We start from the raw sequence: 13,101 nt of genomic DNA on the forward strand, positions 1-13,101 counted from the left end.
GAACCCGCCCGGGGCAGAGCGCGGCTGCTTTGGGGAGCGGAGGAGGAGCGGGAGGAAGAGGAGGGACACAGGAGGAGGAGGAGGAGGAGGAGGGAGAGAAGGAGGAGCGGGAGGAAGAGGAGGGACAGAGGAAGAGGAGGAGGAGGAGCGGGAGGAAGAGCAGCCCCAGCCCCGGCCCCGCCGGCCTCGCCCCCCGGGCCCCGCAGGTGAGCGGGGAGGGGGAGCTCGCCCCGAACCCATCGCGGGGGGGGCTCCGGGAGGGATTTTTGGGGGGCAGGACCCCAAAACCGAGCTCGAAATGTCCCCGGGCGGGCTCCGAGAGCGCTTTCCCTGCCGGTGCCGCGGTTACTGGGAGCGCTGGGAGCGAACTGGGAGCACTGGGATGGAACTGGGAGCGCTGGGAGGGAACTGGGAGCGCTTTCCCTGCCGGTGCCGCCGTTACTGGGAGCGCTGGGAGCGAACTGGGAGCACTGGGAGGGAACTGGGAGCGCTGGGAGCGGTCGCAGGGGTCCCAGGGCGAGGGGAGAGACGAGAATCCTGTGTTTCAGGAGGCTGATTTATTATTTTATTATGTATATTACAGTAAAATGTATTATTTTATTATATATATTACATTAAAATTACATTAAAATTACCATAAAATTACCTTAAAATGTAGTGTGTTTTTATTACATTTAAATGTAATATATAAAACATTTAAATTTAATAAAAAAATCATATTGCATTAATATGTAATATATATTACGTTTTATGATATGTATTACTTTAAAACAAATACTAAAACTATGCTAAGGAATAGAAGAAAGGATTTCATCAGAAGGCTGATTTCTTATTTTATGATATATATTACATTAAAATAAAATGATATATTAAAACTATATCTATTAATATATGGTAATTAAAAGTTTATTTCTTATTTTATTATATATACTACATTAAAAGAAAATTATATATTCAAACGATATCTATTAATATATGGTAATTAAAATTATATTTCTTATTATATTATATATATTAAATTAAAAGAAAATTATATATTCAAACTATATATATTAATATATGTCAATTAAAATTATATTTCTTATTATATATTACATTAATAGAAAAATACATTTAAACTATATCTATTAATGTATGTCAATTAAAATTATATTTCTTATTTTGTCATATATATTATATAAAAGAAACTTATATATAAAACTATATCTATTAATATATGTCAATTAAAATTATATTTCTTATTTTATGATATATACTACATTAAAAGAAGATTATATATTCAAACTATCTATTAATATATGTCAATTAAAATTATATTTCTTATTTTATTATATATATTACATTAATGGAAAATTATAGATTAAAACTATACCTATATTAATTAATACTAAAGAATAGAAGAAGGGATTTCATCAGAAGGTTGATCTATTATTTTATGATACATATTACATTAAAAGAAAATGATATATTAAAACTATACTAAAAATGGAAGAAAGGATTTCATCAGAAGGGCTTAAAAGGAGGAAAAAAACCAAAAAAGTGAAAGGAATGATAACAAAAGCTGGTGACCCTCAGAGAATCCGAAGCACCCTCGCCGCGATTGGCCCTTAATTAAAAACAACCAGCGTGGACCAATCGGAGCTGGGCCTGTTGCATTCCACAGCAGCAGATAATTATTGCTTTTCTTTTCCTCTGAGGCTTCCTCAGCTTCTCAGGAGGGGAGAAAACAAAAAGAAAACAAAATCCCAGCCCGAGGATTTTTCAGGGAATCTCAGGGCTGGAAGGGGCCCTGAGGCCTCCAGCAGCAGCAGCAGCAGCAAAGGGCTCAGGCCTTGTTCTGCCCCAGGCCGGGAGCCCCCAGCGCCAAACCCGGGCCCCGGGGAGGAGGAGGAGGAGGCTGTGAGGAAGAGGAGCCCGGCCCGGGAGCCCCAGGCAGGTGAGGAGGAAGGCAGGGCCCCTTTGCCCCTCGGTGCTGCTCCAGCCCTGGGGCATCGCCTGGTGCTGCCCTGTGGGAGGGGGGCAGATCCCAAACCCCATCGTGACCCTGTGGGGCAGATCCCAAACCCCATCGTGAACTTGTGGGGCAGATCCCAAACCCCATCGTGACCCTGTGGGGCAGATCCCAAACCCCATCGTGAACCTGTGGGGCAGATCCCAAACCCCATTGTGAACTTGTGGGGCAGATCCCAAACCCCATCCTGAACTTGTGGGGCAGATCCCAAACCCCATCCTGAACCTGTGGGGCAGATCCCAAACCCCATCGTGACCCTGTGGGGCAGATCCCAAACCCCATCCTGAACCTGTGGGGCAGATCCCAAACCCCATCGTGACCCTGTGGGGCAGATCCCAAACCCCATCGTGAACCTGTGGGGCAGATCCCAAACCCCATCGTGAACCTGTGGGGCAGATCCCAAACCCCATCGTGAACGTGTGGGGCAGATCCCAAACCCCATCGTGAACTTGTGGGGCAGATCCCAAACCCCATCGTGACCCTGTGGGGCAAATCCCAAACCCCATCCTGTCCTTGTGGGGCAGATCCCAAACCCCATCCTGAACCTGTGGGGCAGATCCCAAACCCCATCCTGAACCTGTGGGGCAGATCCCAAACCCCATCGTGACCCTGTGGGGCAGATCCCAAACCCCATCGTGACCCTGTGGGGCAGATCCCAAACCCCATCGTGAACTTGTGGGGCAAATCCCAAACCCCATCCTGAACTTGTGGGACAGATCCCAAACCCCATCGTGAACTTGTGGGGCAGATCCCAAACCCCATCCTGAACTTGTGGGGCAGATCCCATCCTGAACTTGTGGGGCAAATCCCAAACCCCATCCTGACCCTGTGGGGCAAATCCCAAACCCCATCCTGAACTTGTGGGGCAGATCCCATCCTGAACCTGTGGGGCAAATCCCAAATCCCATCCTGTCCTTATGGGGCAAATCCCATCCTGTCCTTGTCCTCATGGAGGCAAATTAATTCCAAATTAATTGGGAGACTCCGTGAGCTTGACAAGTTAAACTTCCTGACATCCCTAGGCCTGGAAGGCAGCGTGAATTAAAGGGAGCTGCCTCTCCAAAGACTTTTTCCAAGCTGTTTTTCCAAGTTTTTCCCATGGCAGACATCTTTTTATGAAAAATCCCTTTCCTCAGGGGTTTTTTTCCTCCTCCTGAGAAGCCGAGGGGGCCTCAGGAACGAAATGCAAACATTGATTATCAGCCGCCGCGGAATGCGACACATTGTGGGATTGGCCCCTCTTGGATGTTTGTAATTAACGGCCAATCAGAGCCTTGGGACAGCTGCCTTTGTTATCATTCCTTCCTTTCTATTCTTGGCCAGGCCGGGGTTCTTTTTAGCGTGGTTTTAATGCCGTGTGTGGCACGAAATGGTAAATGGAGGCTTCTGGGATGTGGAGGGAGATCCTTCGAGTCTTCTCTCAATGTAAAACCCCCTGGGAACAACTTCAGGATGTCCTTGTCCTCATGGGGGCAAATCCCATCGTGTCCCTGTGGGGCAAATCCCAAACCCCACCTGTCCCTGTGGGGCAAATCCAATCCTGAATTTGTGGGGCAAATCCCATCCTGAACTTGGACAGGGCAAATCCCAAAGCCCATCCTGAACTTGTGGGGCAAATCCCATCCTGAACTTGGATAGGGGCAAATCCCATCCTGTCCTTGTGGGCCAAATCCCAAACCCCATCCTGTCCTTGTGGGGCAAATCCCATCCTGAACTTGGATAGGGCCAAACCCCATCCTGTCCTTGTGGGGCAAATCCCATCCTGTCCCTGTGGGGCAAATCCCAAACCCCATCTTGTCCTTGGATAAGGGCAAATCCCAAATTTTCCTTGTGGGGCAAATCCCATCCTGAACTTGGATAGGGGCAAATCCCATCCTGTCCTTGTGGGCCAAATCCCAAACCCCATCCTGTCCTTGTGGGGCAAATCCTGTCCTGAACTTGTGGGGCAAATCCCATCCTGTCCTTGTCCCCATGGAAGCAAATCCCATCGAGTCCTTTTGGGGCAAAACCCAAACCCCATCCTGTCCCTGTGGGGCAAATCCCAAACCCCATCCTGTCCTCATGGGGGCAAATCCCATCCTGAACTTGTGGGGCAAATCCCATCCTGTCCCTGTGGGGCAAATCCCATCGTGTCCATTTGGGGCCAATCCCAAACCCCATCCTGACCCTGTGGGGCAAATCCCAAATCCCATCTTGTCCTTGACTAGGGGCAAATCCCAAATTTTCCTTGTGGGGCAAATCCCATTGTGTCCTTGTCCCCATGGAGGCAAATCCCATCGTGTCCCTGTGGGGCAAAACCCAAACCCCAACCTGTCCCTGTGGGGCAAATCCCATCCTGAACTTGGATGGAGGCAAATCCCAAATCCCATGGTGTCCTTGTCCCCACGGGGCCAATCCCATCGTGTCCTTGTGGGGCAAATCCCATGGTGTCCTTGTCCCCACGGGGCCAATCCCATGGTGTCCTTGTCCTTCCTCCCCCAGAGCAGGAGCTGAGCATGGAGAGCAGCGAGGAGCCGGTGGCCGAGGCCGTTTTGAGCGGCTCCAGGGCGCAGGGAGAAGCCAGCGGGGAGGAGAAGCCGCGGAGATGCCTGAGCAGGAGGGGCTGCAAACGCAGAGCGCGGGGATCCGAGGGGCAAAGAGCCGGCCTGGGCCAGGGAGGGGCTCAGAGCCCCGAGCTGGGGCTCCGGGAGCAGCTCCAGGATGGGCAGGAGAAGCCCCACGAGTGCTCGGAGCGCGGGAAGAGCTTCAGCAGGAGCTCCGAGCTGGTTGCGCACCAGAAGATCCACACTTGGGAACAGCCGAGGTCTGAGGGGGAAAAGCCTCCCCTGGGTGGGGAAGGGGCTCAAAACTTGGAGCTGGGGCTCCGGGAGCAGCTCCAGGATGGGCAGGAGAAGCCCCACAAGTGTTTGGAGTGCGGGAAGAGCTTCAGGTGGAGATCCTGCCTGGTTATCCACCAGAGAATCCACACGGGGGGACAGCTGGGATCTGAGGGAGAAAAACCCACCCTGGACCAGGGTCAGAGCTCAGAGCTGGGGCTCCGTGAGCAGCTCCAGGATGGGGAGGAGAAGCCCCACGAGTGCTCGGAATGGGAGAAGAGCTTCGTGCTGGGTTCCCACCTGATTGTCCACCAGAAGAGCCACACGGAGCAAGAGCTGGGATCTGAGGGGGAAAAACCAACCCCACATCAGGAAAGGGCTCAGAGCTCGGAGCTGGGGCTCCATGAGCAGCTCCAGGATGGGGAGGAGAAGAAGCCCCACAAGTGCTCGGAATGTGGGAAGAGCTTCAGGTGGAGATCCAACCTGATCAAGCACTGCAGAATCCACACTGGGCAACAGCTGAGACCTGAGGGGGAAAAACCCACCTTGGACCAGGGTCAGAGCTCAGAGCTGGGGCTCCGTGAGCAGCTCCAGGATGGGGAGGAGAAGAGGCCCCACAAGTGCTCGGAGTGCGGGAAGAGCTTCACCAAGAGATCCAACCTGATCAGGCACTGCAGAATCCACACGGGGCAACAGCTGGGGTCTGAGGGGAAAAAACCCACCCTGGGTCAGAGCTCAGAGCTGGGGCTCCGTGAGCAGCTCCAGGATGGGGAGGAGAAGAAGCCCCACAAGTGCTCGGAGTGCGGGAAGAGCTTCAGGAGGAGAGCCAACCTGATGGAGCACAGCAGGGTCCACACCGGAGAGAAACCCTACAAGTGTGGGGAGTGTGGGCAGAGCTTCAGCTGGAGCTCCCAGCTGCTTCTCCACCAGAGGAGGATCCACACCGGGGAGAGGCCCTACGAGTGCCAGCAGTGCGGGAAGAGCTTCACCTGCAAGTCCCACCTGAGCAGCCACCTGAGGACTCACACTGGGGAGAAGCCCTACGAGTGCGAGCAGTGCCACAAGAAGTTCCAGAGCAGCTCCTCCCTCGTCGTCCACCGGCGCTCGCACACGGGCGAGAGGCCCTTCCCGTGCCCCGAGTGCGGGATGAGCTTCAAGGAGAACTCGGCCCTGGTCAGGCACCGCCGCACCCACTCCGGGGAGAGGCCCTACGAGTGCGGGCAGTGTAAAAATTCCTTCCCGACCAGCTCCCTCCTGGCCGAGCACCAGCGCATCCACACCGGGGAGAAGCCGTTTGGCTGCCCCGACTGCGGCAGGGGCTTCAGGCAAAAGTCCAGCCTGGTCAAGCACCGGCGGATCCACACCGGGGAGAGGCCGTACGTGTGCGGGCAGTGCGGGAAGAGCTTCACGCAGAGCTCCAACCTGTTTGCCCACCAGAGGAGCCACGCGGAGCGGCCCTACGAGTGCGAGTACTGCTGGAGGAGCTTCTCGCAGAGCTCCAGCCTGATCGTGCACCAGAAGTGCCACACCGAGGTGAGGCCCTACGAGTGCAGGAAGTGCGGGAAGAGCTTCACCACCAGGTCCTGCCTGCTCACCCACCAGATGATCCACACCGGGGAGCGGCCCTACGAGTGCGGGCAGTGCGGGAAGGGCTTCATGTCCAAGTCCCACCTGATTTACCACCAGAGGGGCCACTCCGGGGAGAAGCCCTACGAGTGTGAGCAGTGCAAGAAGAGGTTCCTGACCAGCTCCCATCTCCTCAGCCACCAGCTGATGCACACCGAGGAGAGGCCGTTCTGCTGCCCCGATTGCGGCAAGGGATTCAGGCAAAAGTCCAAGCTGGTCATGCACCGGTGCAGCCACACCGGGGAGAAGCCATTCCAGTGTCCCCAGTGTGGGAAGGGCTTCACCACGAGCTACAGCATGACCAGACACCTGGAGAGCCAGCACTGAGGTGGGAAGAGCTCCGTGGGCTGCTCCAGCTCCATCCCACACGGGAGGATCTGCTCTGGATGGTCCCCAGTGGGCCCAGGTGGGCAGAGCCACCTTGATCCCTGTTTGGGGAACACCTGAGGGCTGAGGGCTCCTCATCCTCCTGCCCAGGTGGGCAGAGCCACCTTGATCCTCGTTTGGGGGACACCTGGCTGAGGGTGCCACGTCCTCCCGGATTTGTCACCTTCTGATCCCTTGAAAAATCCCAGTTTTTCACTCTTGTGGTGGTCTCAAGCAGCTCTTGATTGCCTCAGAGGGGTCTTCTCCACCATCAATCCATCCCCCATGGGAAGATCTGCTCTGGATGGTCCCCAGTGGGCCCAGGTGGGCAGAGCCACCTTGATCCCTGTTTGGGGAACACCTGGCTGAGGGCTCCTCATCCTCCTGGCTCCCCTTGGCTCTCTCTCTTGTGGAGAGCAGATTTGTCACCTTCTGACCCAGAAAAATCTCAATTTTTCCCTCTTTTGGTGGTCTTCAGCAACACTAGAGAGCCTTGGTGGTCTCCATCCCCCATGGGAAGATCTGCTCTGGATTGGTCTGAGTGTGTCCAGGTGGGCAGAGCCACCTTGATCCGTGTTTGGGGAACACCTGGCTGAGGGCTCCTCATCCTCCCGGCTCCCCATGGCCTGGGATTTTCTTTTTATTTCTCTTTGTCCTTTCTAACTCCGAGGTTGAAAATAAAGAATTTGAACGAAGACAAGGATGGGGACATGGGGGGATCTTCCAGGGCATGAGGGGGACGCTGGCTCCGAGGGAGCTGAGGGTTCCTGGGGCAGATCCGGGGGTTCCTCAGGGGCTTTGGGCACCCCAGGCTGGTCCAGGACCCCCTGCCCTGGAAGTGTCCCCACGTCCTCCCGTCCTGGTTCCTGCTGTCCCCTGTCCAGGATCCTGCTCCCATCTGAGTCCTGATCCCATCCCTGCTCTCAGTCCTCGTCCCTGTCCCATATTCTCTGTCTGGTCGCCATTCCCACCTTCCCTGTCCTGTTCCCCTTTTCCTATTCCGCTCCCTAATTCCCATTTCTATATTTCCCATCCCGTTCCCGTTTTCTGATTCCTGATCCCAATCCCAGTCCATTATTCAATATTCATTCGTATTTTATTTAAAAAATCCTTTCCTTAGGATCTTTTTCCCCCTCGGAAGCCGAGAGGCCTCAGCAATGAAATTTAAACAGGAATTTTCTGCTGCTGTGGAACACAGCGATCGCGCCTTTGATCGATCTCGTCTGGTCGTTTTTAATTAGCGGCCAATCAAAATTTCAGATGTCTCGGACTCTCTGGTCACTCACAGGATTTTTATTATCATTCTTTTCTATGCCTTTCAAGCCTTCTGATGAAATCCTCTTTTTTTTTTTTCTATTCTTTTAGTATAGTTTTAATAGATCATTTTCTTTCAATGCAACATATATCTAATAAAATAATAAATCAGCCTTCTGATGAAATCCTTTCTTCTACTCTTTGGTATAGTTTTAGCATGTCGTTTTCTTTTAATATATAATAAAACAATAAACCAGCCTTCTGAAACACAAGATTCTCATCTCTTCCCTCGTCCTGGGACCCCCGTGACCGCCACAGGGTGGTCTCTGTCCCCACTCCCATTCCTGGTCCCCATTCCCATTCCCTGTCCCCATTCCCACTCCCATTCCCTGTCCCCATTTCCTGTCCCCATTCCCATTCGCGGTCCCCATTCCCGGTCCCCATTCCCGGTCCCCATTCCCGATCCCCGTTCCCCATCCCCATCCCCATTCCCCATTCCCTCTTCCCATTCCCTGTCCCCGTCCCCATTCCCGGTCCCCATTCCCGATCCCCGTTCCCCATCCCCATTCCCCATTCCCTGTCCCCATTCCCCGTCCCCATTCCCCGTCCCCGCTCTCCGGACGCTCCTCCCCTCAGCCCATGACGTCACCGAGCAAACCCCGCCCTCCTCCCGCTCACCAATCCCAGCGCGCGATCGCTCCCAGATTTGCATAATCACGCCCATTCACCTTGGCCCCGCCTGCTTTTGGGGGCCGGCGCTGCCCGGAGCGGGAGGAAGAGGAGGGGGGGAAGGAGGAAGAGGAAGAGGAGGGACAACGGAAGAGGAAGAGCGGCCCCAACCCCACGCGGTTCCGTCCCCGCTCCGGCCGCAGCTGCCCCGGCCCCGCCGGCATCGGCCCCGGAGCCCGCAGGTGAGCGGGGAGGGGGAGCTCGCCCCGAGCCCATGGCGGGGGGGGCTCCGGGAGGGATTTTGGGGGGCAGGGGAGGCAAATCCCATCCTTGTCCCCACGGGGGCAAATCCCATCGTGTCCTTGTGGGGCCAATCCCATGGTGTCCTTGTGGGGCCAATCCCATGGTGTCCTTGTCCCCATGGGGCCAATCCCATGGTGTCCTTGTCCTTCCTCCCCCAGAGCAGGAGCTGAGCATGGAGAGCAGCGAGGAGCCGGTGGCCGAGGCCGTTTTGAGCGGCTCCAGGGCGCAGGGAGAAGCCAGCGGGGAGGAGAAGCCGCGGAGATGCCTGAGCAGGAGGGGCTGCAAACGCAGAGCGCGGGGATCCGAGGGGCAAAGAGCCGGCCTGGGCCAGGGAGGGGCTCAGAGCCCCGAGCTGGGGCTCCGGGAGCAGCTCCAGGATGGGCAGGAGAAGCCCCACGAGTGCTCGGAGCGCGGGAAGAGCTTCAAGAGGAGATCCTGCCTGGTCGTCCACCAAAAAATCCACACGGGATCTGAGGGGGAAAAACCCACCCTGGACCAGGGTCAGAGCTCAGAGCTGGGGCTCCAGGAGCAGCTCCAGGATGGGCAGGAGAAGAAGCCCCACAAGTGCTCGGAGTGCGGGAAGAGCTTCATGCTGAGCTTCCACCTGGTTGACCATTTCAGGGTCCACACAGGAGAATGTCCCTACGAGTGCGGGCTGTGCGGGAAGAGCTTCACCACCAGCTCCTACCTGAGCGTCCACCAGAGGATGCACACCGGGGAGAAGCCCTACGAGTGCGGGCTGTGCAAGAAGAGGTTCCTGACCAGCTCCTGCCTCCTCGTGCACCAGCGGATCCACAAAGACGAGAAGCCCTTCAGCTGCCCCGACTGCGGCAAGAGCTTCAGCCAGAAGTCCAACCTGGTCGTCCACCGGCGCATCCACACCGGTGAGAGGCCCTACGAGTGTCCCCGGTGCGGGAAGGGCTTCAGGACAAACTGCCAGCTGGTCGTCCACCACAGGACCCACACGGGAGAGCGGCCCTACGAGTGTGGGCAGTGCGGGAAGAGCTTCGGCAGCAACTCCCAGCTGATTGTTCACCGGAGGAGCCACTCGGGGCGTCGCCGAGAGGGATCCGAGGGGGAAAAGCCCGGCCTGGGTCATGGAGGTGGTCAGAGATCCAAGCTGGAGGTCCAGGATGGGGAGAATTGCCACAGATGCCGGGAATGTGGGAAGAGCTTCATGTCCAAGTCCTCCTTGCGCTACCACCACCGCATCCACACCGGCGAGAGGCCCCACGGGTGTCCCCAGTGCGGGAAGAGCTTCAGGGAGCGCTCGAGCCTCAAAGTCCACCTCAGGATCCACACTGGAGAACGCCCCTACAGGTGCGGGCAGTGCGGGAAGGGCTTCACCTCCAGCACGGAGCTGACCGTCCACCGCAGGAGGCACACGGGGGAGCGGCCCTACGGGTGCCCCCAGTGCGGGAAGGGCTTCAGCAGCAGCTCCCAGCTGCTGACGCACCTGAGGTGCCACACCGGCGAGAGGCCCTACGAGTGCCCCCAGTGCGGGAAGGGCTTCAGCAGCAGCTCGCAGCTGCTGGTGCACCTGAGGTTCCACAGCGGCGAGAGGCCCTACGGGTGCGCCCAGTGCGGGAAGGGCTTCGCGACGAGCTCCTGCCTGATGAAGCACCGCCGGAGCCACACGGGGGAGAAGCCCTACGAGTGCGGGTGGTGCGGGAAGAGCTTCGTGGTGAGGTCCCACCTCAACACCCACCTGAGGACCCACACCGGGGAGAAACCCTTCGAGTGCCAGCTGTGCGGCAAGAGCTTCAGCACCAGGTCCTACCTGGTCGTCCACCAGAGGTTCCACAGCGGGGAGAGGCCCTACAAGTGCGGGGAGTGCGGGAAGAGCTTCGTCATGTGCTCCCTGCTGATCGTCCACCGGAGGATCCACACCGGCGAGAGGCCCTACGTGTGCGACGTGTGCAGGAAGGGTTTCAGGAGCAGCTACCTTCTCCTGGTCCACCAGCGCTCCCACACGGATGAGAAACCCTTCCGGTGCCCCGACTGCGGCAAGGGCTTCAGGGAGAACTCCACCCTCACCGTCCACCGCCGCGTGCACACCGGGGAGAGGCCCTACCTGTGCCCCCAGTGCGGGAAAACCTTCATGCTGAGCTCCCGCCTGCGGGCCCACCAGAGGAGCCACACGGGAGAACGTCCCCACAGGTGCGAGGAGTGCGGCAAGGGCTTCACCACCCGCCCGGGCCTGGTCCACCACCAGAGGAGCCACACCGGCGAGAAACCCTACGCGTGCGGGCAGTGCGGGAAGAGCTTCACCACCAGATCCTGCCTGAGGTCCCACAAGAAGACGCACAGCGACGAGAAGCCCTTCGAGTGCCCGCTGTGCGGGAAGAGGTTCAGGGTGAGCTCCAGCCTCAGGAGGCACCAGAGCACACACACGCGGGAGAAACCTTTCCACTGTGAGAAACCTTTCCGCTGTCCCGACTGCGGGAGGCGCTTCAAGCTCAACGCCTTCCTGGCCAAGCACCGGCTGATCCACGCCGGGGACGGCCCCCGCGAGTGCCACCTGTGTGGGAAGAGGTTCTCGGCCAGTTCTCTCCTGGCCAGGCACAAGTGGAAGTTCCATTGAGGGCGGCACTGGTGGTGGCCCGAGCGCTGGAGGAGCTTGGCGGGGCTTCTCCAGCTCCATCCCACACGGGAGGATCTGCTCTGGATGGTCCCCAGTGGGCCCAGGTGGGCAGAGCCACCTTGATCCGTGTCTGGGGAACACCTGGCTGAGGGCTCCTCATCCTCCTGCCCAGGTGGGCAGAGCCACCTTGATCCTCGTTTGGAGGACACCTGGCTGAGGGCGTCTGGTTCCTCATGGTCGTCTGAACTCATCCACGGTCCAACATCAGAAATCCATTGTGGAGAGCAGATTTGTCAAGTTCTGAGGCAGAAAAATCTCATTTTTTCCATCTTTTGGTGGTCTTCAGCAACACCAGACAGCCTTGGATGTCCCACCTCCCACGGGAGGATCTGCTCTGGATGGTCCCGAGTGAGCCCAGGTGGGCAGAGCCACCTTGATCCGTGTTTGGAGGACACCTGGCTGAGGGCTCCTCATCCTCCTGCATTTGTCACCTTCTGACCCAGAAAAATCTCAATTTTTCCCATCTTTTGGTGGTCTTCAGCAACACTAGATAGGTTTGAATGTCTTCTCCACCATCAATCCATCCCCCGTGGGAGGATCTGCTCTCCCACCCATCCAAGGACGTGGATGCTCAGGGAAACGTGGTTGGACTTTCTTGGTTTTGGTTTTCGAATGAAAAGGTTTCTGTTCATCCCTTTGAAAGCCCCGAAATTGGGGTAGAAATAAAAATGTTGATGTGAGGCGCGGAGGGGACATGGTGGGACATGGGCATGGTGGGACATGGGCATGGTGGGACATGGTGGGACATGGCCATGAATGAGGATGTGGCCATGGGTGGAGACGTGGCCATGGATGGGGACATGGTGGGACATGGACATGGATGGGGATGTGGCCATGGATGGAGACGTGGCCATGGATGGGAACGTGGTGGGACATGGCCATGGTTGGGGACATGATGGGACATGGACATAGATGGGGACGTGGACATGGATGGGGACATGGTGGGACATGGACATGGATGGGGACATGGTTTTTGGTGATTTTTGGGGGATTTTTTTGGGGTTTTTTTGAGGAATTTTTGGAGGTTTTTTGGGTGTGGCCCAGCTCTGAGGTGGGAATTTATCTCGGGAAAGTCGTGGTGGAGCAAGGATTGTGGGGGTGAGGAGAGTTCTGGGTTCCTTGGGGGGTTCGGTGTGGGAATTTCCCTGGAAAACTCCTGGTGGGTCAAGGATGGAGAAGAATTTTGGAGTCCTGGGAAGTTCCAGCATCCAAATTTCCTTGGAAAACTCAAGAACAAGGAGGTTTTGTGGGATTTGGGAGAACTTTGGATTCCAGGGGGGCTCCAGCCTGGATTTTTTTCCCTGGAAAATTCCAGGTTTTTTGGGAAGCCCTCGGAGCAGAATTCCCATTAAAGGCTGGTTTTAAGCCAGAGTTGTTTTTCCTTGGAAAAGGCTCAGGAACTTTCCAGGGGG

The 13,101-nt window shown here is 56.1% G+C and overlaps 1 protein-coding gene across 4 annotated transcripts; it reads left to right on the plus strand.

Moving 5' to 3' along the window:
• Positions 1-1,828: 1,828 nt before the first annotated feature.
• Positions 1,829-12,369, plus strand: LOC136569962 (zinc finger protein 420-like). Of its 4 annotated transcripts, XM_066570343.1 has the most exons (4): positions 1,829-1,936; positions 4,493-6,772; positions 9,423-9,513; positions 9,595-12,301. In XM_066570343.1, exons 2-4 carry the CDS (start codon positions 4,507-4,509, stop codon positions 11,627-11,629), a joined length of 4,392 nt encoding a protein of 1,463 aa, XP_066426440.1. In that variant the 5' UTR covers positions 1,829-1,936; positions 4,493-4,506; the 3' UTR covers positions 11,630-12,301. The 4 variants fall into 4 exon arrangements, 3 of the variants coding, with proteins under 3 accessions (XP_066426440.1, XP_066426439.1, XP_066426438.1); XR_010785494.1 differs by lacking the exons at positions 1,829-1,936; positions 4,493-6,772 and adding an exon at positions 6,781-8,984 and having other exon boundaries at positions 9,209-11,733; positions 11,802-12,369; XM_066570342.1 differs by lacking the exons at positions 1,829-1,936; positions 4,493-6,772 and adding an exon at positions 6,781-8,984 and having other exon boundaries at positions 9,204-12,369.
• Positions 12,370-13,101: the final 732 nt, after the last annotated feature.

This window comes from Molothrus aeneus, unplaced genomic scaffold, assembly GCF_037042795.1.
Source record: "Molothrus aeneus isolate 106 unplaced genomic scaffold, BPBGC_Maene_1.0 scaffold_30, whole genome shotgun sequence".
NCBI classification, from domain to species: Eukaryota; Metazoa; Chordata; class Aves; order Passeriformes; family Icteridae; genus Molothrus; species Molothrus aeneus.

Bases quoted from the DNA above. Each gene is read 5' to 3' on its own strand.
- LOC136569962 (XM_066570343.1), top strand. From the start codon at position 4,507: ATGGAGAGCAGCGAGGAGCCGGTGGCCGAGGCCGTTTTGAGCGGCTCC. The intron at 6,773-9,422 runs AGCACTGAGGTG...AGCAGCTCCAGG, and splicing joins GACCAGACACCTGGAGAGCC to ATGGGCAGGAGAAGCCCCAC. The intron at 9,514-9,594 runs ATCTGAGGGGGA...GGATGGGCAGGA, and splicing joins CACCAAAAAATCCACACGGG to GAAGAAGCCCCACAAGTGCT.